Genomic DNA, 27,654 nt, shown 5'->3' with positions numbered 1-27,654 from the left:
GAGGCAAGAAGGACCTGGCCCAGGGCTCCTGGCTCCTGCATCCTGCGCTCAGTGGGAAGCTGACCCGAAGAGGAGCCCCCTGGGGTGGCTGGGCCACGGTTCTCCCTCTTCAGTGGCAACTGCCTGCCTGTCCCTCTGAGCAGCTCCTGAATGTCCCCTGCCTGCCACCCTCTGAGTCTGGCTGTACAGGGAGGACACTGCCTATGACTCTGGCTCCTGGTGCCCTGCCTCTCATCCACCCCGTGACTCTTCTACTCCAAAACCTTCCATGGCTCCCCATTACCTCCGGGACAAGCCCAGACCTCATGGCCTGGCCCTTGGGCTCTGCTTCAGCCCACTTTTTGGACTGTCCTGCTCAGATTCCCCAGTGAGTTCACCACCCACCAGCCACAACAATCCTGTTTCCTGAACACAGCCCAGCCTTTCCTCACTTCTGGGTGTTTGCTCGTGCTGTTCCAGCCATTATTCGTTAAGGCCTGGATCAAAGGTCACCTCTTCCAGGAAGCTTCCCCTGATCACCTCCAACCCCAAGCACACGTGACCTTCCCCACTCTGAGTGCCCTTATACTGGCTCCTTCAGGGCAGGCCTGAGTCAAATCACCCCTGAATCCCCCCATCCAACAGATGGCTGGGCCTCAGGGAGGGTTTGGACAAAGTGTGCAAGAGTAAATGAATGAATGAATGAATGATAGAATGAACCGACAGGTGCTCCACCTGGCAGGCAGGCAGGTGGGAAGAACTAAGTATTAACCATCTCCTCCCTGCACCCTCCCAGCAGGAGCCTTCCCCAGAGCGCCCGGAAGTCAAGAAGCCCCAAGCCCCACAACCAGAACCAGAACCAAAACTCTCGCCATCTGCTGAGCCTCCCGCGCTCTCTGACCCTCCTGTGACCTTCCCAGGGAATCGTGTGTCCATTTCACAGATGAGGCCCAGAGGCGATGCTCACACCCTCAGCTTCATCCCGACTTGTCGCCTTCGGGGGTCATTCCCTGCCTCCCCCGGCAGCCCGTTCCCCAGGGTGAGGGGTGAGGGTGGCTGCCCTGCCAGGTAGAAGGGGACAGCCTCTCACGGTGGCCTCCCACCCTGGGCCAGGTGACCTCTCACTTCCACCTCTCTCTCTACGGGGTGAAAGCTGAAGTCTGAGCCGGGCAGTGGCCTCTCCTCCCAGCAGCCGCCCCTGAGCTCTCAGACAAGCCTGACCAGGTCCACTCCCTCTCCTGCTCCAGGCCAAACACTATCTTGACCTTAATCGCTTGTTCTTCCTGCCCCAGCACCCCTTCCCCCAAAGGCCAGGCTTTCCGGGGCACTTCCCTTCCCCTGCCTCCTCCCACAATCCAAGCCTCCACTGCTGCCTGCCAGCTCTGATGGAGACAGTTTTGTCTGGCTCCTTCTCTCTGCATCTTCCGGACTGGGGAGCCGAGGGGGAGTCTGGGGGAAACACCGCTGCAGCAGGGTACCCGCTCCACCCACCCGGTGGGGCAGAAGGCTGCCACCCCCCGGAACAGGACCGGGAGGAGCTGACACACATCCCCAGGACTGTCAATCACACACCTTGCCCGGCACACACTTAACAGCAAGCCAGCAGCAAGATAAGTGGAACCAAAGAATGGGGTCCTTTGTCATTCCTAATTAATTTCCCCCCACCCTTCCGATGTGCAGAATCATTCATCTTTTGTTTCGCTGGGACTCTGCGGCGGGGAGAAGGCAGATGATTCGTTTCAAACATTAATCTCATGTAGAAGAGGGTGCATGTGTGTGTTGAGGGGACTGCTATAAAGAAAACAGCAATGTGAAATCAAGAAAGATAAGACAAGAAAGGGGTGGAAGAGAAATCCCGTGTGTGTGTGTGTGTGTGTGTGTGTGTGTGAGAGAGAGAGAGAGGGAGGCTGTGTGTGAGTGTATGAGAGAAGACCCAATGCGTGTGCGTGCACGTGAAAGTGTGTGTGTGCACGTGGTGTGTGTGTGCATGTGTGTGCATGTGTATTGCACAAGTGGTATGGGGGTCATGTGTTCAGTTGTGTGTGTGCACATGCAAGTGTGCGTGCGTGCGTGTGTGTGCAGAGGTGGCACAGGGTGGGGCCAGACCGTGAGGATTTTTCCCCCCATCAAAACTCGTCCACTGCCAGCCACATGGAAGGCTGGCGAGTGTGAGATCCGGCGTTGGAAGGAAAGAGCAGTGAGCAGCAACAGGACTACAGGTGAGGACACTGCTGGGTCCCCCGGGGACCCTCCCAAGCCCGTCATGTCGCCATCGCAGGTAGGGGTGGGGCTCGCCGTCAGCCCAAGAGGCAGGCTTCACAGCTCCCCTTGAACAGACACAGGCTGTTCCCAAGTTGATCTGGGCTCAAGGCAGGGAAGGGAGGGAAATACCACTGAGGTTCTGTGATGCTCCGGCTCACAGCTCCCTGGGGCTCACTCACCCCACCCTGGCTGGGCCCCGGGTGTGGGGCTCAGGGAGCACCTGTCACTGACGGGGTCAGTAATCTAGGCCCCTGAAGGCCAGCTCTGTCTGGGGTCTGCAGCCCGATAGGGGCTGCGGGAGGGACGTGTCAGGGACAGGAATCAGAGAGGCTGCGTGGAGCTGCCCCAGTCCGGCGCCTGGGCGGGGGTCCGGCACTGCATCTCCCTGTGGCTGAGATCCTGGGCCGGTCGCTTTACCTGCCCACGCCTCCCTTCACCCGGCCGTAAAATGGGGACAAAAACAATCCGGCCTCGCCCTGCTGAGGTTAAATGTCAGACCGAGTGGGACAATTGTGTAGCAGCTCCGGGAAGGGTGCTGAATGCGGGCCTCAAGTGTGGAAGGGGAGGCAAAGTCTCACGTCCCTTGCCTGAGCAGAGCAAAGCCACCACCTCACACTGAAACCACCTAGACGTGCAGGGCAAATGTAAGCACACCGCTGGACGCGGGGACTGCCAGCCGCTGGACCCAGGAGTGCGAGTCTTCGAGGCCATGAGGCAACAAGAGAGGAGGACTCGGTGGTTAGCAGGGGCTGCGACCGCGAAGCTAGGCCCCCAGGGGGCTTTGGGGGAAAGTGGACCCCGGGGAGGCAGATGCTTCCGCCAGAGGGAAGCCTCCCAGACCCCTGACCTGGGTCCCCTCAGCCGTGAGCCCGCGGGCCCAGGAAACTCTGAGCCAAGAAAGGAGCGGGAAGGGGTCCCTGGCTGTAAGCACCCACAGACTGGGGCGGACAAACCCTCTCTGAAAGGCGCCCCAAACCAGGATGCTCAGGGTTCCCCAGGCAGAGCCTTGCAGAACGTGCGCGTGCAACCCAAAATTACAGCAGCCCAGACACCTTGGAGGATTATTGGAGAGAGATTGAAAAATGAGCACTTTTTAAGATTAAAAAGATTTTCGTAACAGAAAGAGCAAAGGGTAAGGTGATTGAACTGGGTCCCAGAGCCACCCATTCCTCACGCAGAGCCAAGAGGAAGGGCCGAGGGTCCAGAGGACAGCTCGGGGGCAGCCGTCCAAACTGGGCTCACCGTGGTCACCCACCAGCATCTGCCCGCGGCGGGGCGGTGGGCGCGGGTGGGCTGCCTCAGGTGCTGGCCTCGCCAGGATCCCGCCCCACCAGCACCCTGTTCCTAGGACCTCGACCACGTTCTGGTGAGAGATGCTGAAAGCCAGGGAAAAGCTAGGAGTTCATTATTTCATCCTCTATTCTTTTTTCTCTAAAAGATGTATTTTATCAAGTTTTTTAAAAAGCATGTTAGCACCTCTTCCATCCAGGCCCAGCTGGGCTCCCATTACCATGGGACTTTAAGCAAGTCATGGTCTCAGTCTTCCCGGCTGTACAATGGGAACAGAGTTCGATCTCGTTGGTGGTTGTGAAGATTCGAGCAGCCGCAGCAGCGAAAAGCGCAGAGCCTCCGGGACCACGGCGAGCACACCCACAGGCAGACCCCAAGCACCTTCAGGGCATGGGTTTAAAGTTCCCAGGCTGCTCAGTTCCTGCCTTCCCCCACTCCCCACCGCACCACCAGCACCCCCAGTACCCCCAGTAGGCCTGCAGTGTGCACACAGGGAAGGGAAGGGGAGGGAAGGATGGCAAAGGCTCACACGAGAATCCACATCCAGCCTCGCCTGGGGGCCGCCCAGCCCCTGCCTGCAACACCCCCTCCAGGCTGCACGTAAACAACTTGCTCTCCCTCACCTCCCACTCTGGGCAGTCGAGGCAGTAGCTGGGGAGGTTTGGGGGTGAGTGGGACCACCACGTATCGAATGCCTACTGTGTGCCAAGCAATTTACACACAACCTCCCTGAATCCTAAGAGTAACCTATAAGGGGACTGACCCACTGTCATTTCACAGAAGCCAAGATCCTGACGTGAGGTCACTCAGAGGGGCCCCGCCCGCCAGGGAGTGTGTTGGAGCCCTGCACATCCTGGCTGTTTGGAGAGAGCTGGTCCCTGGGGCGTCTGGACGCTGGAGAGAAGTGCAGGGCACCCCTGGTGGCCGTGCCTGGCCCCAAGGCCCAGCCCTGCCCGCAGGCACCCAGACGCCCAGCAGCGGCCAGGCCGCCACTTCTCAAAGTTTCCTGTCTCAGCAGGTTCAGATGCCTTCTTTCAAAATACCAGGAGTAATTAGACCAGATGGACTAGCTCGTGCCAATTTCACTCCCTCCCTCAGTCTTTTTTTTTTTTTTAAATCGAGGCCGTTTTCAGTTAAATGAGAACAAAAAATGCATCCAAAACCCATAAATGAATACGGTATGTATACGGAATTTTTTTTAACACTTAGGATTTTGTAACAGCTGAGTTCTTCCTCTTCTTCTGTGGTTGGTTCCTGCCCCCTTCCTCTAAGCTGCTCTCAGCAAAGGCTCAGCGCCGAGGCTGCATTTGAGGGGACCAGAGATGACTTCTAGAAAGTCACAGTGCCCTGGGAGGGGGCGGCATGGGGACACGGCTCTCACCCCTTCAGCACTGGCCTAGACCAGGATGCGGTGGCAGAGCCTCCGCGGGAGTGGAGTCCGCAAAGACAGACTCCGGTCCCTGCTCTCCTGGAGCCTCGCCTGTTCTAGTCGGGGAAAGACACAGGAAAGGAATCGGTTGCCAGGGTATTTAGAGCAGTGTGGTCCTGGAGCTAAGTGGACTGGCGGAGCAGGAGAAGAGTCCGGCCCCAGACCCCGTGTGTAAGGTGAGGGGGCCACATAGCAGCCAGGAAGGACCGACTTCCACACTTGGTGCCAGAACAGGTGGGAAGACCCACAACAGGATCTCGACCTCACCCCATCGACACAGTCAGTGCCGGCGGACCCAACACCCCCACAGAAGAGGCAGCACAGCAGAGATTCGGGGAGATAATATGGAAACAGCTTCATGGTTTCAGGGGAGGGACTTCTTAAAGAGGACACCGAAAGCACTTACCACAAAGAAAAACACTTAATTCATCTGCTGCCCCAAAACTGAGACCTTCTGGTCACCTGAAAGCACTGCCGAGAGAGGGCAGAGGCGGCTCAGAGGAGGACAAGCCACTCGAGACATGCCATCTGATGAAGGGCTTCATTCGGAATGCGCAGAGAGTCCCTGTGGCCCCACACGGAACGGGCGGGCAACCCAGTCACTCTACGAAATGGGCGAAAGACCTGCGCCCTTCGCAAAGGAAGGAACCCAAGCGGCCAATTCAAGATTCTCAACCTTGCGGGCTTCAAGGGCATGCAAATAAAAGAGACATCGAGACACCAAGACGGCCACCAGATGGACACAATGCACACGCCCTGTAATACCTGGCGCTGGCAAGGAGGCGAGGCGAGCGCTGCTGCTGGGGGGGGAAGCCGGCACAGCCTCTGCTGAAGAGCTGGACAGCGTGTGACCTGAGCACTCCGCTCCTGGGGGCGGGGGCGTGCGTGCGCGCGCGGGCACGGGCACACACGCTCAGGAGTATACATCTGTGTGCACGAAGAGACATGTAAAATGCTCACAGCGGTATTATTTATAATAGCCCCAAAGCAGGGGAGTTTGGCATTGGACAGAATGGATAAATAAACCGTGATGTATTCACACGAGGAAATCCTGCACAACAAGGAGGAAAGAACCAACCACAACTGCCACGATGGCACGGAAAACATCTTACAAACATAATACTGACTGTAAGAAGCAGACACGGTACAACACCTGAGTCCATTTTCATAAAGTTCAAAAAGCAGGCAGGACCTACCATCTTGGGGTGAGGGGGCCGGATGAAACACAGCTTGCCCCATACAATTTGAACTTCGGACAAACAATAAATAATTTTTTTTAGTATAAGTACATTCAAAATACTGCATCGGACATACTCATTAAAAAATTATTCTCTCTCTGCCTCTCACCGACCCCTCCAAAATGGGATTGGTAATGGTGTCCTGTTGCCAGGGCAGAGCCAGGCCGCATTCATTCTTGGGTCACCAGAGCCCTGATGGTCCCCGTGGGCCTCAGAGTGTGTGCCTAATGAGAAGTCAGAACCATTCAAATCTGAGCCACCGGTCTCGGCAGCAGAGCATCTCCCGGCGGTAACACTTAGAGAAAAGGCTATCATGGTAACCATGAGTTTGCTGTCTGCTCCCTCCTCCCAGTTAGATTTGGTGGGTCCTCGACATCAAGGCCACCCTGGTCACACAGTTGTCCTCCTGAGTCTGGCACCAGAAGGTCTTCCCCAAGAGCAGGCTCAAGCATCCCTCTGCTTACAGGGCTTCATCAGCGTCCGGCAGGGGGACAGTGGCCCTCTAAGTGGGGGGGTTGGTACTGAGAGGACACCAGGCCCAACCACAGGGTACCTCCGCTTGCATGCCTCTTGTAACGGGCAGCTCATCACTCAGTAAGGCCACACTGCCTCGCCTCTGGGCTCCTGCCTACAGAATGGTCTTCCACACTGGTGAGAACCTGCCTCTTGTCACCGTCTTCTGTGTCTCTGCTCTGCCTTCTAGGACCACAGAGAACAGGTCTGCCCCTCGGCCTGGGTCAGCTCTGCCCACACACCCCAGATGCCACTGACATTAGATCACTCGTGGCTAATGGCTTACATGATCCCTGGTCCCCGCCTGCTGGTGTTACGATGCTACTGAACTCTCCACATGCTCGTCATTATGTTAAGGGCACGGGAAAGAGAAGAGGAAAGCCCTGAACATCTGAATTTAATAATAACCACCATCAGCCTTGCTGTCCGTCCCCTCCTAATGAGCTGCCATATGCCCAGGCGGCTGGCTGAGCTCGCCCAGCCTGAACTCGACAGCCCGCTGTGCGTGGGGCAGACCCCACGCAGCAGGCAGTCGGCAGCCGGGCCACGAGGTTCCCTTCTTGGGGACTGGTTAGTGCCACTTCCCCTGTGTGACCTCACCTGGGGACACCACAGAGAGGACCCTGGTGGGCCAGTGCCCCCTTGCCCAGATGCAAGACAGAGGCTCAGAGGGACGTCATGACTTGCCAAGGTCAGACGTGGAGAGAGTCAGGGCAGGGGGGACATCTCTGGTGTGCTGGGTCTGGGGTACAAGCATCACTGAGCGTCAGTTCTGTCCATATAAGCCTTGTGTCCCTTCCAGGCCTTGGGTGTCATGTGTCAGGTCCCCACGGGTTGAGGACATAGGGCTACAGGCTGAGGGAGCTGTGACTTACTGAGCACTGGGCCCCAAGTAATGGCCACCACCCACCACAGCAGCCACCAGCCCGGCCTGGCAGCCCAGCCTCTGGCCTCTGCTCTCTTGCTGAGACTCGGGAAGCCCTGTGCAGCCCCCAGTGTACCCACGCCCACCCCGGCCTCCTAGCCTTTGCCCTGGCTATTCCCTCTGCCTGTCACACCCTTCCCCGGCCCCCATAGCTACTTGTATCTCCTCAGCCTCTGGCTCCCCTTGGGAGGCCTTCTCTGACCCCAGCTCCCAGGGCTTCTCTGCAATCCTTGTTGAATCAAGGAACTGGGAGCTGATGTGTCTCCCACAAGGATGTAAACCCAGTGAAGGCAGGAGCTGCTTCTGCCTGGTGCATGGCACATCCCCAGGGTGGCCATGGGACAAATATTTGATCAAGGAATTAACCGATCAGCAGGTGGCCATGAGAACATCATTTTGATCCCCAGATCTCAATGTCCTCATGAGGCAATAAGGCCATTCAGAGAACCAAGGGACAGATGACGAGCCCACGGTACCACGCCTGGCACACAGTAAGTCTTCATGAAAGGGCCTCCATCCTGGAGCAGACCAGAGTCAGGAGAACCACTCACTGTGTGGCCTGGGGCAAGCCACATCCACATCTGGCCTCCACTTGCCCATCTGTAAAATGATGCAGTTGCAGGCCTTGCCCTACCCTGGGGGCTGTTGGCTGTCAGTGGAATAGAGCTGTTTCTGCCCTGGTCTCCACCTGGGAGCTCCCCAGTAATAATAACCACAACCAACCTCCAGGGCCTGGGCTTCATCTGGATGGGCCCACACAGACCTCACAACCCTGCTAGAAGGTGAGTAGTATCATTTCCCTATATGGGGACCAGAGAGGCCAAGGCACTTGCCCAAAGTCACACGGCTAAGCAGTGGTGGTACACCAATTCAAACAGCCCTTCCCTCCCACTCAACTGCCCAATCACTACTGTCACTGAGACTTCTGGTGGGGAGGGGGCCTGGCGGTAGGAGCCCACCTTCCCAGGCACGCAGGCCCCCGAGAGGCAGGTGGCAGCAGGAACTCAGGACTAATCCCATGGTGCCACGGAAGCACATGCAAGCACTGGCCCACACAGTGGGAGACTTAGCCCACCACCTGCTCCCTGCTCCCTGGCCCAGACAAGGTTGCTACAGGGAATGTCAGCTCGCGGCCTGCATCTCAGAATGCAAATGGGGGACCATTTAGCCCTCAGAGTTAACGGCTCTGAACCGAAATTAGGGCCACACACTGGGTTCTGGGCAAGGCTGTGTGGGAAGGGGGGCTCCACACAGCAAATAGCAAGAATGAAGTCTCTGTTCTCTGAAAGCCTGGTGCGGGCCCTGGGGTCAGCTGAACCCTCCTGACATCTTTACTGCCACCCCCTGGAGGAGGTGAGCCATCGCTCCCACTTTGCAGAGGAGGAGACTGAGGCACAAGAGGTTCAGTGACTCGCCCAGGGTCACACAGTTCACAAGAGGTGAGGCCAAGATTTGAGCCCAGGCAGTTTGGTTCCAAAGTCACGTGGTTAACTTCCACAGGATATGACTTTTTCAAAAGGTGGTGTGTGTGTGGGGGGGGGTGTTGAAAACCACTGGGCTAGCCCCTGACCCTCCTGGGCCCCTCCCCCATCGCCCACGTCCCCACCTGCACCTCACCTCGTATTCCCATCACTCGGCTCACCTCCAGGCTTTTGCTCCCACAGGCTCCTCCTTCTACAATGACCTCTTCCAGTTTTTTGTCTAAACAGACTTGTCTTCCAGGTCTGGGCTCTACCAGCCTGCCAGGCAGACTCAGCCGCCTCCTGTCCTCGGCCCCAAGCTCACCACATCCCCAGGTGCCCCACCAGTCCTCATCTGGGACCTCAGAGATCCCGAGGAGGGTGTGTGGAGACCTTATACAGTGGTGAGGACTGGGGAGATGACAGCAGGCATGTCCTGGGGCCCAAGGAAGGCAGGATAGCCCAGCATCTCCCCTCCACCCCAGGTGGAGGCCTTGGCAGGATGGGGCCATGTCCCAAACCTGCCCACAGCCTCTGGCCAGCAGGTGGTCACCATGTGGCGTCAACCAGGGCAGCCCAGGGGTATCCCAGACACACTGTCTGTAACGGCTCTCCCTGAAGCCCCTGCATGTGTACAGGCCCCATGTCTCCCCCAGATGGCCCGTCAGCCTCCCTGCATGTGCTGCTCTGGCTGATGGCGCAGCCTCTGGCCCTGTTACCCCTCCATGTCTGTGGATTCCCTTCTCTTCCCTCATGGCTCAGGTCACCTCACTCCCTCCAGGGAGCCTTCCGGGGTCAAGTCACTCTTTCAAGCACATGAGGACTCTCCCTTCTGTGTGTGGTATCCTCCTCATCTGCCAGCATTTGGCACCCTGTGGCTATTGCCAGCTGGGCCTCTAAGGGCCAGTCAGTCTGTCCACCCGTAGAATGGGGACAACAAATCAGTTCTCACAGGGCTGCATGAGGACTGGAGACAATTCCTATAGAGATTTAAGCCCAGGGCCCAGCTGACTGTAATTGCTCACGGATGATTTGCTGACAGATCATCATTGCCATGCTCTTAATCATCACCACCACCGACATCGTCATCATCGCCACTGACATCGTCATCACCACCATCATCACCTTCATCACCACCATCATCACCATCACCATCACTGAAGCTGCTCTGGACACAGTGACCATCACGCAGAACAGTCATGATCCTTTCTCACTTTGATCCCCACTCAGCCAGGTGAGCTCAAGGATAAGGCCCGATTGCTCTGTGTCCCCAACAGAAAACAAAGGCTTGATGTGCACTTGTGATTTAAACAACTGCCGTCCATGGTACAGCAAATCAGGCCTTTGGCCTTCCATGAAAATTTCACCTGCCTCTCCTCAGTCTGGCTGATCACCATCACCCTCCATACATGTAACTTTCGTGTGTGTCTGAGGGACAGACAATAGGGAGGGTCCTAGCATACAGAACAATGGTTACAAGCAGGGATTCTGAATTGGCACAACATTGTAAACTGACTATACCTCAATAAAAAAAAAAAAAAAAAAAAAAAGCAGGGATTCTGAAACCAAACTGCCTGGATTTAATCCCAGCTCTGCCCACTCCTAGCTGTGTGACCTTCAGCAAGGCCCTCACTCTCGCCGTGCCTCAGTTTCCTCACCTGGAAAATGGGGATAATAAACCCATGATACCTGTCTATATGTGAGACAGTATCACATATATAACTATCTGCCAGGTATGGGGGAACCAAGGCTCAGAGAGGTGGAGCAACCTGTGCAGTGTCACACAGCAAGTGAGGGGAGAGCTGGCCCTGAGTGCCTCCGTTTCCCCCAGCCCCACTTCCGTCTGTGGCCTCAGCCTCCGCTCGTCCGTCCCCGCCCCGCACAGCTGCGCTCTCAGCAGCTGCAGGACAGCGCCCGCCCGCCCGCCGGCCACCGGGCACACTCACCACGGGGAGCCGTAGATCCGGAAGCCCCGCACGGTGACCTCCGAGTCCTGCAGGTAGATGCAGTTGGTCAGCAGCGACTGCACGTTCTCGTAGTTCTCCGGCTTCAGCTTCGACACGGAGGGGAAGTAGTAAAAGTCCTGCTTGATGAGGTCGGCCATGAACTCCTGGTCGAAGGTCAGCTCGTGGTTGCCAGCGATCACGATCTTGTACTCATACGGCAGGCTGCCTGCAGGGGCCGACACGACAGACACGACCCGCCGCTGCCGGCTTCCGGAGCCACAGTGCCGCTGAGGGAGGGGGGCGGACAAGAACCACCGGAACCCCTGGCGGAGCCGACCCACCCTCCCTCCCAGCAGGTGCCCTCTGATCAGAGGCAGCAGCAGCCTGTCATCGTCCCCGCAGCCTGCTTGCCCCGGCTTCTGCTGGGAGATCCACCGCCAGCCCCCTAGATCCACGGGAGGAGGCTGGACAGCTTCCTCCAGAGCTTCTGAGCTGCAGCGTGCCTGGCCTCGTCCTCAGGACCTCCCTGCCTCTGTTTCTCCTGTCTGGGCCATTTGTCCACTGGAAGGGGACCCTGCCCTGGGCCCCAGCTCAAGCCCTCCCCAGCCTCACTGTCTCAGACCCCTCCACCAGGGGTCTGACTTGTTAGCCTCCAGAGTAACAGGAATTGCAAGTTCTCTGCAGAGCCCAGGACCAAACTTTGGAGACCTTATGCTTGGGAAAGATCACGGTGGCCGTCCCCACTCCCACTGCCATGAAATTCAAAGTCAAAACACAGTCTAAGTGGGATCAAAACAAAACTGTGCTTAATACACACTGAACTAATCCTAGGGTCCTTCCAGCTCTGCTCTCTACAAAGACCAGGCAGTTCTTCCACACCGTGCTCCTTCCTCTTTCTTCCTCTGGGTCCTACTTGCAGGTGCCCTAAGCAGGTGGGTGCACTGCCTGCCCCGTGAGCTGGCTCCAGGGCAGCCCCTCAGCCTCAGTAAACTGACTGCCATCCGCCCCTGCGCCCTACCACCCCCCGGGAGCCAGCCTGACCCCAGGCTCAGGCCCCTAACTCCCCACTTCCCACCGGCCTCAGCGGCCTGGCTCCCCGGGCCTGGAGAAAGTCACGATGCTACCTGTGGACCCTGATTAGGAGGAAAAATGAATGTTGAAGGTGAACCCCAAGGCCCAAGCCTCTCTCCCAGCCCCATTCCGAGGAAGTGCCCTGGTGCGTCAGGCAAACACACACCAGGGATGTGTGAAGGTGCCAGCCCAGCACGTGGGCCTCAGGGAGATGGAGTGTCCAGGCAGAGAATGCTGACATTTCACAACCACTTCAGAGAGCAGTAACTGCGGCCACTGAACGGAACTTCTAAATGACTTGAACCCTGGTTTTTGAAGGAGTCGGTACAAAAGACACGAAACTTTACTATGCATCTGTTTCAGCAAGAAAGTCACTTCTCTTGTCCCGAATTCAGCATAACTGGCTAGTTAGCAGACCCCAGGGGGTCCTGGGGTGCGCACGTATGAGTCCTACTAAGCGCCAGGCACTGAGTCAGACGTGGAACCCGAGGCTCAGGAAGCTGGGGGGGGTGACATGCTGGAGGACACAGGGCCAGGAGGTGGCAAAGCTGGATTCTCAGCTAGTCCTGTGACCCCAGACTTCCCACCCACTCCGGGATGGCCCAGGAAAGTGCCCTCGACAAGGTGGGACGCAGAGCTCTGTCCTGACACAGTGAGAGCTGTGGCCATGCCTCTGGCTCCGGCCTCCCGTCTGGGGGCCTCAGGGGGATGTGAAGGGGAGTCTGCCCAGAGGACCTCGACCTCTGGGCTCCTGCACATGGGGAAGAGGGGGCACTGAAAGGGCGAGAGACCCCCTGAGCTAACACAGACCCCCACCTCAGAAGGCACCTTCTCCATTGCCAGGTGACCATGTTCACACAGGCGCACACACAGGGCAGAGCGCCCCACTTTGGAGCCAGCTGACCTGGGTTCAAGTCCCCAATCTGTCCCCTCTCATCCAAGCAAGTCCCTTAACCTCTCTGAGCCTCAGTTCCCCCTCTGGTCAAGGTGAGTGTGCTGATAACTGCCCCTTTCTGGGACTAAGGACCTCACCTGGCCCCCAGGCTCCACTAAGCCCCTTCCCAGTGGCGGGCCCACCCAGGGATAACAGTCCAGGAACAGCAGAGCCTTCCCACCCTCAACCATGACCCAAAACTCCATCTCCTCCAGTGTGTGAGCTTTCCGTCAGAAACCCAATTCCAGAAATGCCTCTTCTCCAAATCCTGAGGACTGCTTGCCTTCCCGGGAACTGAGGTCCACAGTGCTGGATCAGATTGTGATCAGACTCAGCTCCTGATAAGGTTCTAGGAAGAAGCCCGTTCTCCCAGCCCCGCGTCAGCTCCAGGAGGGAGCAGGGCAAGCTTTATGGCTGTGCCATACAGTAAAGTTCCAAGCACCATAATTACAACTATTATTACAGTCTAATTGCAATGAAAGGGAAGCACCCAGAACTCAGATAGAAACTTCCCCACTCCCCTACCCCACCCCTGCAGCTGGGACCTGCACGTTCTGCCTGTGCAACACGGCAGCAGCGAAGGGCTGTTGGATGGCTGCCCAATTCCCAGCCTGGCCACGGAGAAGCCGGGGAGCCCGGCACAGAGAGAGAGGTTTTCTACCAAACAGGCAGAAAACTATCATCTGTTCGTCACTGCCTCACCAGCCACAAAGACTTCTTTACAGGTGTGAGAAAATAGTGTTCTCTCTTATCTGGTGTTTATCAACTCTGGGAGGCTAACTGATGCCAAGCGTGGGCTCCAGGCGCAGACAGCTGGGTCCCAGACCCCGCTCTGCCACTCCCCAGCTATGAGATTTAATCCCCCCAGGCCTCTGTTTCCTCACCTGTAAAATGGGAAGAATAATGCCTCCTCGCAAGACTGTTTTGGGATTACACAAGACAAAGAATGCAAACGCACAAAAGACTTTTGATGTTCGAAAAAAGTCAGGCTCCCTGGGCCAGAGTTTGCAAACTAGAAGCCTGCAGGCCAGCCCTGCCCACAGACATATTTTGTTTGGTATAACTTTCTAGGTTTTTTTTTTTTTAATTTGAATTTGTTGCCAACATTAAAAATTGGACAAATGCCCAATAAAATGTCATTCTTTCTATTTTCAAAAAAATCAATCAATCAATTTGAAAACTCTCAGGACCCTGGCCCAGGCAAGTGCTGAGTATCTGTGCCTTCTGCAGACGGGAAGCAGAGGTCGGTTCCCCATCCCCACCCGTCCCCACTACTCACAGCAGCCCACCTCACTCACTTTAAGGTCCTGCGCACTCCGCAGCGTTTGGGTTTTGGGCCTTTGCACAGTCCCTGGAGGCACAAAGGGAACACAAGCCTGGCCCCTGCCCCCGCGGTGCTGCCCACCAGGCCGTGGGTGTGAGTGCTCCAAGCCCTCTGCTTCCTCGCCTCGCCCATCCCTTGCCATCCCAGCCCACCCCGCCGGGCCCGGCCTGGGGTGCCAAGCAGTATGCTTGTTCCCCTCGCAGGAGAGCTTTAGAAGCAAAGAGTAGATGTGTTGGCTTCACCCATCTCCATCCTGAGCAGGAAGGGTCGTGGAGGGCAGCACAGAGAAAGCTGCTGTTTCCTGGGACTCACTGTGGGGCAGCCACCATTAGTAAGGGGCTGGGCCCTCAAATCCCCACAGACCCTCCCTAGGAAGGCTGTCACCTCCACCTCGAAGCTGGAGAATGAGGCTCCGAGGTCAGGAACCTGCCCCCAGGTGAGCTGGGGAGGTGATGCCAGATCCTTTCAAGGCCACCAGACCGGAGCCAGCTGGGGAGCCCCACCCCACCCCCGATGAGCCCCTTGCCACACTGCAGGAGGGGGTGCAGCAGTGGCCGCCGCTGACTGCCTTCAAGCTCTGGTGCTCTGCGTCTCCACTTCACGTCACCCGTCCATCCCGCTCCAAGCGATGCCCCGGCTGGGGGAGCTGGAGCTGAACTGATGTGTTCACGTCTTGTCTCTGACTCGGCGTGTGACTTAATCAAATTAGTGAATTACTCCAACTGTACGTACAGTTTCATTTATTTCCGCAGCTCCTGACTACCAGGGATGAGGAAGTGGGCAGGAGTGTCATCTCTCCTCTGTTCCCCGACCTCGGATCAGAGGAGGTAACTGAGGTGTCTTCCCTTCCAGGGAAGGGTGAAGGGGGACAAGGACCAGCTCTCGTACAAAAAGCCAAGCAGGGGGCAGGGGTCACAACATGCTGCATGACACCCTCAAACACTGTCTGGTCTGTCCCAGAAGGGCGGGTGCCACATGGTTTGGAGGTGAGGGGCTCGTCTGTGAACACAGGAACCTTCCAGCACCATGCCCTTCTGAGCTGGAGGTCCAGCCACAAACACATCTGTCTGGATGGCCACTTGGACCTGGCAACTCGGCAACTATGTGTAACCTTCAAGGACACTTCAGTATTACTATCCCCATTTTACCTCTGGGAAAACCAAGGCTCAGAGAGGTGACACAAATCAATAATAAAGTGGTAAACAAGCACAGAGGGCAATGGGCATTTGACAGTCTTTGTGGCTTGGCCTCATCGAGCTCATCCTGCTACACTCCCTCTCAGTGGGGAGACAGATCAACAGAGGGATGATGGGTGGAGGACAGATAATGGGTGGATGGAGGACAGATGGATGAATGCACTTACAAATCGATCAATCCATCCTGAGATAGCTCTGTCTCCTTTATGCCAACTGACCTCTGTCTGCCTGGATCCCTCTCTTTCCTCCAAATTCTCCCTCCAACTGTCCTGGAGAGACTTGTTTTTAGACCAACATCCCTCACCCATAATCCTGACCGACCCTCCCTGACTCTTCTCCCATTGGACCTGCTCTCTTGCAGGCAGAGGCGGGAGACCAGAATGAAGGCTCCGGTGTGGCTTGACGGCCACAGAGGCGAGTGGGAAAGCTCTTCTCCATTCAGGGGCTGCTCCCTCTGTCGTTATAACCTAAAGCTGCATCAGATGCTCACATCACCCCACAGCACTTACCAACCTGACTGTGGATAAAATGCTCAATGACCAATCATCAGAGGCTCTCTGGCTTAGCTTCACATCTCCCTCCTGTACTTGGGTAGTGAATGGGGGAGTGTTTGGGGGGGCCTCAAAACTAATTGATTTGTAGGGACTTGGTGTAGAAAAAAATGAGATGAGTATAAACTCTTCTGCCCGATGCCTGCCCAGAAGAAATTAATGCTGTTCCCTTTGCCCCTTCTCATGGCTGTCCTTCCTGGCAGCACCTGAACCCTGGCCAGAGGAGGGGTTCTCCAGCAGGTGTCCAGGTGGCCATGCCAGCTTGGTGATGCTCCCAGAGGGGACGAATGGGCCCGATGCCTTTTTACACCCACCTCCCTCAGCTCAGAAGCAAAGAATCAAGTTAGCCTGTCCCAAAAGCCCACCAAGCTGGAAACTTGCTTTCTTCCCTGAAGATGGGCCCTACTGTAAACCCCCGAGCCCTGGTCAGCTGCCCACAAGCCCTGACTGAGCACGAGCTGTGCTCCAGAAGCTGGATGAGGCACTGCTGGGGACACACTGGTGACCAAGGCTCAGTCATGAGGGCAGCACCAGAAATGACATGCAGAGCTTCCAATCCACACCACTTATTGGACAGAGGAGGAACCTGGAGCCCAGAGAGGGGAAGGGGCTTGCCTGAGGTCACACAGAGAGACAGCAGAGAACCAGCGCTCGAACCCTGGCCTCCCACACCCAGAATGCAGAAGAGCTGTCACATCAGCCTCTAGGACATGCTCAGGGAGCTGAGGGCAGGAAAGATCGGAGGACATTCAGGCAGAGTAGTGCAGGGACTTGAGGGACGGCTTAGCTCCCGGGCCGGGTGGGCCATGCTGGGTGAGCCAGGGCGCTGCTCTCCCAGCCTCGGATCTCTGGGAAGCAGCACGTCCTCATGGAAACCAGCGCTCCTCTCTGCTTTTCAGAACGGGTGGGCATTGTTAAGCATTTGTATTCTGTGTGAAAACGTTCAGCCCATCTTTCCAAAATGCTTCCCTCCTTCTCAGCCAGATCACTTGAGATTCTGGCCTTTGCTAGCCATGGATTTGCTGGTGGTAAAAAAAGACTATCAGGTATTAATCAGCAGAGCCCTGGAAGATGCCCATGCTGTTTTAACTTTTCACTTGACATCCATACCCCAATAGATACGCACCCACATGTAGATTCCATACAGCAGAAACCGTGCACGCAAAAGAGGGACGCAAAGGAATCTCCGCTACTTGTGCTTCCAAGATTAATCTCCCTCCGAAAGGTTTCAGCTCTTCACCGCTGACACTCATCCATCCCATTTAACAGGAAGTGCTGCCTCCAAACTGCATAATCTGTTAAATTCAACAAGATACGTGCACGCTTCTCCCTCATCTATGCCGTTCCCGGAGCGGCGTATGGAGCCCGGCGGGGCTTTTGTGTTCTCTAAATGCAGCCGCCATCAGGCAAATGCCCACTTACGGCTCCTTCCGCCCATTCCCGCCTCGCAGAGCACCGCGGAGGGGAGCGGAAGAAAGAGACAGCATAACGATCTCTGATTGCATTTTGAGTGCGTCTTTGACAGTTCTGTTTAAACACTCGCCGACGTCTGGGAGAGTCACATGAGCAGACTCCTTGGGATGGCGCTCAGTCTAGAATAACTCTGGAGTGGAGACAGCTCCGCGAGTCTGAGGATGCGAACCAGCGATGCAGGCCTGGAGTTCTGTGTGCAGCCCGAAAGGCGCGGGAGGCTGAACACCACGGGTGTCCGGGCCAATGGCGGGGCTGAGAGATGGGGACACACTGCCCGGGCTGCGCCGCGCGGAATCTGGTGACCCCGCCGTGACCCTTCCCCAGTGCCGGGCCCTGTGATGAGCGATTTACACTCAACGCTTCTAGACACCGTTAGAAAGCAAGTCTGAACCCCATCTCTGCCTCTTGCTGGCTTCCGGCCTGGAGTGAAAACCCTCACTTCTCTGGGCCTCAGCGACCTCCTCTATAAAGGCAGAACGCTTAGAGTTCCTCGCAGAGTTCTTGCTGCAGTCACACTAGGAAAGACCTGCAAAGCGCCCGCACTGTGCTCCTACCGAGGTTTGTTTTAATCAGGCGCGGTAAGACTGGAAGACACGGAAGTGACTGTCCTGAGAACGAAGTTACACTCCCAGATCTCTAGAAACAGGGCAAGAGGGCAGAGGACGGGCCAGTTTGGATAATTTGGGCAGGCTCTGGGGCACAGGGCTGTCCCGAGTTGCCTGCTGCCAGGCCCTCGGGTGATCAGGGCAGTGTGTGTGGGAGCCCCACACAGGAGGTGGCCGGGGTGGAGTGTGGTCTCTGGATCGGCTGGTTGGCTTGTGAAAGGTATGCCCAGAGGTGAGTCCTTTACCATCTCTAGAATGAGCTAACCCTAAAATTAGTGGGGGGGTCCCTCCAGGCTCTGCCAGCCGCCGAGATGCCAAAGACCCTGAATTCAGAAAACTAAAGGCATGATTTATACAAACTGAATGGCAGCTGTTATCATCTTTAGAGGCTGTTAGGAGGGTTAAATGCCGTGCTCAATTATGAAACCCAGAAATGTCAGCTGGGGAGATGAAGAGGAGAAAAGAGGTCACGTGCCTGGGGTCACACAGCAGCACTGGAGTCCAGGTCACTAGCCCAGACCTGAGTCTCAAAATCCCAGGTGGGACAGACACATCCTGAGAGGGCAGGCCCGGCCCTGCCACCCAGCCTTGCCTGGCCCGCTTGGGTCCCACGTGCGAGGGCCCTGGATTCACAACCAAACATTGATGCCCAGATTTAAAAGGCGAAAGCAATTTTTCTTCTGTTTCCTCCTAACAGCCAAAATGTTTAACTTTCAAACATTTGTTTTTCCTGGGAAATGTTTTAAAAACAGGAACATTCAGTCCTAATCATCATTAAATGCTCGTTTTAATTGCTACTGCAGAGCACATGTGACTTACGACTTTGTGCTTCTCCCAAAATTTAGGCCTCCTGTAGCCAGAAAGATTTTGTAGGGCCCTCCCCAGAGGTCATAGCCTGACAGAACACACAGGCCCAAACACTTCAAAAAAGGCCCACCATGGCCCTCACAAGCTGGTACCCAAGGATGTAACACGTATTCAGAACTCAAGGCTACGACGCTGCCTCCAGGCCAGGCCCCACTGGTACCCTGACCTTTCCACAGCCCTCTGGGCTGCTTCAGGCCTCCTAACCTCTGCACATGCTGTTCCACTCACCTTGGACTCTCTTCCTGCCCTGCTTTCTGAGTCAACTCCAATTCAACTCCCCCTTCTCCAGTGGGCCCAAGTGCCATTTCCTCCAGGACGCCTTGTATGAGCACTCGCTTTCATCCACCCCCGACACTCGGGGCCCCTCCCACCCTCCAACCCCGACACTCGGGGCCCCTCCCACCCAGCCTGTGCTCTCGCTGTCGGCTGGGGTGTCGGCCTTCCCCACCAGCCCAGTGCTCCTCCCGGGCTGGGACCTACGCCTGGCACAGGGCTGGCTATAGGGTGGGATCTCATACACATGCACGGAATCATCCACTTAGGACAGATGACAAGGGTCAGATGGTGAGGTCAATGACTCACCGAAGGTCCCCCCAGCAATCCACAATGGAATATTCCAGAAGGCTAATTTAATTACGGCAAATTTGTTTGACCTCAGCTCTGCACCAGCTCACTGGACTCAGGGTAAGGCCTTGACCTTCTCAGGCCTCAGTGTCCCCATCTGTCCCATGAGGAGGTGACACAGAGGTCCTGACCTCTGAGAGCCCTTTCAGCTTTCTAAGACCCTCCAGGTGGTTCCGGGATGGGGGTTCCCAAAGCAGGTGTTAATAGCATCAAACAGCAGGACAAAAAGGGTGCTTACACAGGACAGGGCATTTTGCTGACATCTTGTGAAGCCGACAGTAAAAGAATAAAAAGGTATGACCCTCCTCAAGATGCAAAACATGCTGTGGCCAGAGCCCCAGGCGGCTCAGGGTCCCAGGCTTAGGAGCGAGGTCTGACCTGGAACCTACAGGTAGGCCCAGGCCCCCTCACACCATTCCCTTCACCCCCAAATCTCCATAGAAGAGAGGGTGCGTGCTCTCAAGGGAAGATAACAGCTTCACAGAGCCACATTTAGGGACCATCAGGCTCGAGGGAGGATGGGCAGTGAGGCTGGAGGCTGACCAGCAGGAGAACAAGGTGACTGTGGAGACCCCAGGCCCCTTCCCCACTGAGCTCTTAAATTCTGGAAGCCAGTGTGGAAACTGGAGAACTCATCTCTGGGGGAAAGACAGGTCCAGGAGGAAAAATTTATAGCTGTTGATATCAGAGACTCCCCAGAGAGATGGCCAGGTCCCCATCATGGTCCATCCCCGCCCCCAACACACACACACACACACACACACACACACACAGCTTACCCACAGCTTTCAGATGTCTGGTTCTCAAACACAACACACGGGATCACCAGGCCTCTGAGAAGAAACCTCCAAGCTGAAAACAGAGGCAGAGGCCAAAACAAGAAGAAAGGAAATTGGAAGAAACGGGGCTGATGCCAGGGTGGGGGGTGATTTATATATAATTACCACCGTCTGTGAGATGATAGAAGATATTGCACCCATGAAACTCTAGAAGGGTGCTCTTAAAAGAAATTAAAATGTGGCAGAATTTTAAATTTTTGGTTAAAGAGTAGAAAGATGGGGTTGAGGAACTCTCCCAGAAACTGAAACACAAAGACAGTGAAGTGAGGACCAGGCCAGGAAAGGGAGAAATCAGAGAATCCAAACCAGAGGTCTAACATCTGAGTACTACGGAAAAGAAGTCAGGAAAAAAGAGAGGAGGGAAATTTTGGGGAAAAGTGTATGAGAGAATGTCCTCGGATTAAAGGACAATGTTTGCTTCATTAAAAGGGTTACCTCAGTGCCCACAATAATGAATGAAAAACACCCACCCTCGAGGCACACTGTCCAGAAACAAAACAGGTCGTAAACAAAAGATGAGATATCTGAACAGCGACACTGGAAACTAAAAGAGTATGGAGCAATGCCCTCCAAATTCTGAGGGAAGATGATTTTCTACCTAGAATTCTACACCCAGGCAAACTATCAGTGAAGACTGAGGACAGAATAAAGACTTTTTCTGACATGCAACTTTGCCAAACTTTACTCTCCAGTGCATTCTTTCTCAGAAAGCTACTGGAGGGTGTGCTCCACCAAAATGAGGGAGTAAACCAAGAAAAAGTAATGGTATCCCAGAAGCAGAGCCTCCAAGACAGAAAGAAGGCAAAGGAAGAAGATGGTAAAGGGACATCCCAGGACAACGAGTGTTCACAGGCCTGGACGGCAGCCAGTCCAGACCTGGGCAAGGGTCGGAGGCTCAGGAAGGACAAGAAAAACGAGCCAACAGACAGCCTGGCCCAGCTCACCACACTGCTAAGGGGCACTTAAAACTCTGCGGGAGACAGAGATGGACCATGATGGGGACCTGGAAAAACAAGCAAACAAACCAAACAATTAACTACTTTAGGAAAAACAATAGGTTATACAATGAATATTTAACCAAAAACCATAATGGGACTATATTAAAAGGATGAGAGAAGAGATGTGTATATATGGGTAGAGAGACGGTCTCTATATTTTTATTTTTCATTGTAAAAGATTAAAAAGTATGTCTAAAATTGAAAAATAAAAAAACAGCAATTTAAGGCTGTTACTTAGAGACACTGTGGTAATAAAGCAGCAACTACCAGATTTGCATGGGGAATGGGACTCGGGACTGGGGAGGGGAGCTGGGGACAGGGCTGCTGGCTTTACTGTAAGCCTTGTAGCACGTTGCGACTCATTGTGTACATGTATTACCTTAATGTAAATAAAATGTTTAATTAAGTAAAAAGAAGGCATCAGAGAAGGGAGGGTATAGCTCAGTGGTGGAGTGTGTGCTTAGCATGCTTGAGGTCCTGGGGTCCATCCCCAGTACCTCCATTTTAATTAAAAGCCTAATTATCTCCCCCTAACAAATAGTAAAATAAAAGTTAAAAAATAAGAAGGTATTGGGGCCAGGCACTCCCAGTCGACCTCCTAGCTCCCCCAGAGAAGCCTGACCTCTCACTTGTTCTACCTGTTGCTCAAAAACCTAGAACCATATTAAAAGGGGTCACAGATAAGACTGATCAAGAGACAGAACAGGCAGGAAGCCTAACCTGGTTGACCCTTCTGAGATTCGGAGGGTCTAAGTGCTGGGATGACTCTGGCAACCAGGATCAAAGGCAGGTGATCAGGCCAGACAGCGCCTCACCTGGCAGGGCAGACAGCCACTAATGACATCACAGGTGGCACCTGCTGAGAGCCTGAGACAGGCCTCCGCATACCCTCTGTCTAACCCTCACAACAGCCCCAGAAAACAGGCAGTATATTGGCATAAGAAGAAGTTGGGGGCTCCGTGAGGTTAAATAACTACCAAATTGGTAAGCAGAGAAGTGGGAGTCTGAACCCAGATCCATCTGCAACTGAAGCCGTGATGTCTCCATGTCTGTCACAACCACCAAGATATAACACATATGCCAGAGTTTTTGCATTAAACATTCCTCAGAAAAAAAGTCACCATATACTTGAATCCTTACAAAGTCTCTCCTCTTATGAGGAGTTCTCAATGACTCTATTTTAAACAACATAATTTTGTTGGAGATATCTGTGGCTGCTGTAAACAAGCCTTTATAAAGACCATTTTGAAAAGCAATACAGATGTTAGAACAAATTAAACGAGTTCGGCAAAGGTGCAGGATACGAAAACGATGGGCAAAACGAGCAGTTGCGTTCCTATATACTAACAATAAACAACCTGAAAAGGATATTAAGAAAACAACCCTATTTGCAATAGCATCAAAAAGAGTAAAATACCTAGGATTAAATTTAACCAAGGGGGTGAAAGATTTATACATTGAAAACTCCAAAATGTTTGCTGAAAGAGACTAAAGAAGACACCAGTAGGTGGAAAGACATCCCGTGCCCCTGGCTTGGAAGACTTCATGTTCACGTTCTTAAGATGTCAAAACTACTCAAGACCAACTATGGATTCAATGGAATCCTGACCAAAATCTCAATGATATTTCTTTCAGGAATAGAAAATCCATCCTAAAATTCATACGGAATCTCGAGGGACCCTGAATTGCCAAAATCATCTTGAAAAAGAAAAACAAAGTTGGAAGACACACTTGCTGATTTCAAAACTGACTACAAAGCTGCAGTAATTAAAACAGTATGGCAGCGGCATAAAGACGAGCATATAGACCAATGCAGTAGAACAGAGAGTCCAGAAATAAGCCCTCACACATATGGTCAAATGATTTCTTACAAAGGTGCCAAGATCATTGAATCAGAAAAGGACAGTCTTTTCAACAAATGGTGCTGGGAAAACTGGACATCCACATGCAAAAAATGAAGCCAGACCCTTACTTAACAACATATACAAAAATTAACTCAAACAAGAACAAAGATCTAAAGGTAAGAGCTAAAACTAGAAAACTCTTCAAACATAGGGGGAAAGCTTCATGACATTGGATTTAGCAATGATTTATTGGATATGACACCAAAAGTGCAGGCAACAGAAGAAAAAAATGTATCAAAATTTAAAACTTCTGTACATCAAAGACATCTTCCGCAGAGTGGAAAGGCTACCCATAGAATGGGGGAAATACTTGCAAATCATATTTCTGGTAAGAGGTCAGGATCCAGAATATATAGAGAACTCCTAAACTCAACAACAACAACAACAACAACAACAAAAAAACCAAATAATCTGATTCAAAAACAGACAAAGGACATGAATTGAGATTTCTCCAAAATGGCCAACAAGCACATGAAAAGATGTTCAACATCACTGATCGTTAGGAAGCCGCAAATCAAACTATGAGATAACAACCACACATCCATCAGGATGGCTACTATCAGAAAAGCAGAAAACAGCACGTGCTGGTGAAGATGTGGAGAAATGACAGCTTTGTGCACCATTGATGGGAATGTCAAATGGAACAGCCACTGTGGAAAAACAGTACAGAGGTTTCTCAAAAAACTTAGAACTAGCATGTGATCCAGCAATTCTGTTGCTGCGTATATAGCCTGAAGAATTGGAAGCAGGGACTCAAACAGGCATTTGTACACTCATATTCACATTAGCATTATTCACAATAGCTAAAAGGCGGGAGTAACTCAAGTGTCCATCAAGAGACAAATGGATAAATACAAGGTGGCATGTCCACACAAAGAATATAATTCAACCTTGAGAAGGAAGTAAATTTGACTCATGCTACAACATGGAGGAACCTTGAGGACATTAAGCTCAGTGAAATAAGCCAGTCACAGAAGAACAAATACTGCATGATTCTATTTATATGAGGTCCCTGCAGTCAAATTCATAGAGACAGAATGATGGGGGCTGGGGGAGGGGGAGGGAGTGTTTAATGGAGACAGCGTTTCAGTTTGGGAAGATGAAAAGAGTTCAGGAGATGGATGGTGGTGATGGTTGCACAACAGTGTGAACGTACGTAATGCCACTGAACTGTGCACTTTAAAAAGGTTAAAATGGTAAATGTTATGTATGTTTAATCATAATTTAAATTTTAAAAGAATCTTAGAAAGAGAACCGAGGGCCCTGAATCGCAGACACTAGAATTGTGAGTAGGTAGAATGGTAGGTTCTAGGAACACTTAACAGTCCTAAAAGTGCCACTTTTACAGAATTTGAGCGCCCTGGAGGCCAATTATTCTAATCTTAGAAGCAAATAATTCTAGAACTTCAGACGTCGTCAAGGTTTGAGGTGGAGAGGGACTGAGTGGCTGTCTAGAGTCTCGGCCCCCTCACCCTCCCCTCTTCATCAAGAAGACCTAACTGAGAGGCTCCAGGCCAGGAGCCTGTACCTGCTTCCACCCTGCCAGAAAATTCCTAGCATGTGTTTCACCTGGGGTTTGACAGCCCTAGGGGGGATATATTGGGCCCTCGAGTTACTGAACAAACCTTCTCCCAAAAAGTTCCGCTGGTACCTTCTGACACCTACAGACAACCCATTTAAAGGGGGAAAAATTGGCCCCAAACGAGATTGTTTGCAGTAGCAACTGAAATAAGTATTTGGAAATGATTAAGACTAAAGGTTCCTAGTTTTTAAATACTTCTTAATAAAACCAACTATTTTTGGAGGGGAGGGTAGAGCTCAAGGGGTAGAGTGCGTGCTTGGCATGCACAAGGTCTTGGGTTCAATCCCTAGTATCTCCTTTAAAAATAAATAATAAATCTATTCACCCCCCCCCAAACAAACAAACAAGCAAACAAAACCACCTGTTTTAAAGCTAAATAAACATTTTGGGTATTAAGATATACGAAAGCAAAATCACCTTGCCACTTGTGTTTATGCATTCCTTTATTCCACAGTCACTTCCCTTGGCCCTCGTAAGTGTCGGACCCTGTGCTGGGAGCTGGGAACAGAGAGGTCCCGACCCAGCCCATTCTGCTGTCGTCCTAAAGTGGGAAAGACACACACGAGCAATTTGGGATCTGCAGTGGGGGTGATACCAAGTCATAAGGAACCATAAACAGCAGTGAGTTTTCCTTTCCCGGACCAGGAGTAAGGGAGGGGCTCCAAAAGGGTGGGTAAGAGGGGAGATCTTAGAAACAGGTGTCATGGGTGAATAGCAGCTCCCCAGGCAGACGAGGCTGGGAAGTGTATCCTGGGAAGAGTAACCCCACACAAGCAGGCATGGAGGTGGGAAAATTCACCTGCCAATTCGGCAACCGCCTAGAATCCCTGGGCAGACGAGGGTGCGAGTGGAGGCAGGCCTGGGAGGGACAGATGGAATCACACCAGGAGGGGCCTAACTTCACCCAGGACTCCAGCAGGGAACCAGTGAAGGGTGTTAAGGGGGAAGAGGACACAGTTGGATCAATGAACAAAAAACTTCAATGAACATAAAACAGTATGACAAACGTTAGTCTGGAAAGTGACTATTTTGAGAGGTTGGGATGCTACCAGAGGCAGCCCCACTTTGTCAGCTCTACTACCCCTTCAGTGTCGTGGCTGTCAAACGAGCCCAGAATTAGCTCCAAACGGCCCTCCGCGAGCTCTCAGATCTTCATTTGCATCGTGCGCACTCGGAAAGGTGTGAAATTCTTCTTCTTAAGAAAAATCAAAGAAATAAACCTACATACACTTAAAAAAAAAAAAAACCCTGATTTCCTTTAAAACAAATTTCAAAGAACTAAATCCTAACTTTTAACTATCTGATTTTTTAAAAAAGAAAGCATCATTTCATGATATTAATAATAGTAATTAAAGCTACCATCAACTGAACATCTACTTTTTTGCCAGGTACTTTAGATGCATTCATAAAATAGCCACAACCAAAACAGTAGCTGCATTTATGATCATGTATTCATCTCATGCCAGGACCTATCCTGAGCCCAGATCAGCCCCTGCCTCATTGAACCTTCTGAATATCAGCCCCTTTTACAGATGAGAAAACTGAGACTTGGGGTGAGGACATAATATGCCAAAAGTCAGGTGGCTTGGGAGAATGCAGCCACAATCCAAACCCAAGGGGTCTCTCCAGACCTATGTGCTTAAACAGGATCCCAACTGCAGTGTCTTACTCAGCCCACACAACAGCCCTACAAAAAGTGTTAGCCCCACATTGTAGATGGGTACACTGAGGCCCGAGAGAGTAGTGACTTTCTCAAGGCTGCCCAGCAGGCATGTGGCCGGGCAGGGCTGGGGAGGCAGTCCCGCCTGCTCCAAAGGCTGCATCCTTTCCACTGGCCCTTCTCTCACTTCAGAAATTTAATTTATAAGTAGTAAGTAATACTGCTGAGTGCCTACTGTGGCTGGTGCTGTCCGCGGTGCTGAAGACACAGCTTGCCTGAGACAGACAAGATCCATGCCTTTGAGAAGTGGACCTTTCTGGGATATTGGCAATAAAGAATTAAGTACCAGGTCAGGTGAGGATAGCAGATGTGAAAAAAATAAAGCCATGTGAGTGGTCAGGACACACTGGGGTGGGGAGCAAGATCAATCTAGGGCCACCAAGAAGGCCTCTCTAAGAAGGTGATCTGGGTGACCTCTGGGAAGCCACGTTCCTACACTGGGTCTCAGTCTCCTCATCTGTAAAGTGAGGATGACATTACTCAGCTCCCAGGCTGTTTGCTTCAAGGGAGAATTGACCAACAATACGAAAGCACCTTTAAACTGTAAAATTCCATTTGGAAAAAAATCATTGTTGTTCAGCCCTCATGCAACTCATATACGAGGCTTTGCAGCAAAACGTATTTTTTGCACATGAAACGTAGGGTGTTAGACCTCCTCGTGTCCCTTCGGCAACCTACATGTGATTTTGTTATAGCCCATGATGCTACAAACTGTTACTTCTGACCACAAATATCAAAACAGATGGGAGGAATCTGCTAATACAAAGGGCTGGGATTTTCTGAATACACAAGGGACGTTATCACATAAAAAGGTCACCTTAGATATTAAAAAACTTTTTTTTAATTTTTAAAAGAGCATAGGCCTTGGGTTAGAATCCTGATTCCACTTCTATTTGCTATATGATCTTGGGCAAGCTCTTTGCT

At 52.9% G+C, this 27,654-nt stretch overlaps 1 protein-coding gene across 2 annotated transcripts in view; it reads right to left on the bottom strand.

Moving 5' to 3' along the window:
* The window catches only part of MPPED1 (metallophosphoesterase domain containing 1), a 59,335-nt gene that overhangs the window by 12,074 nt on the left and 19,607 nt on the right, over positions 1-27,654 (bottom strand). For both annotated transcript variants that reach the window (XM_006177511.3, XM_032492387.1), the window contains exon 3: positions 11,043-11,268. In XM_006177511.3, coding sequence (XP_006177573.2) covers positions 11,043-11,268 — 226 coding nt within the window. The remainder of the gene's footprint in view (positions 1-11,042; positions 11,269-27,654) is intronic.

This window comes from Camelus ferus, chromosome 12 (assembly GCF_009834535.1).
Source record: "Camelus ferus isolate YT-003-E chromosome 12, BCGSAC_Cfer_1.0, whole genome shotgun sequence".
Lineage (NCBI taxonomy): Eukaryota > Metazoa > Chordata > Mammalia > Artiodactyla > Camelidae > Camelus > Camelus ferus.
This window is presented reverse-complemented; position numbering and strand designations above follow the sequence as displayed.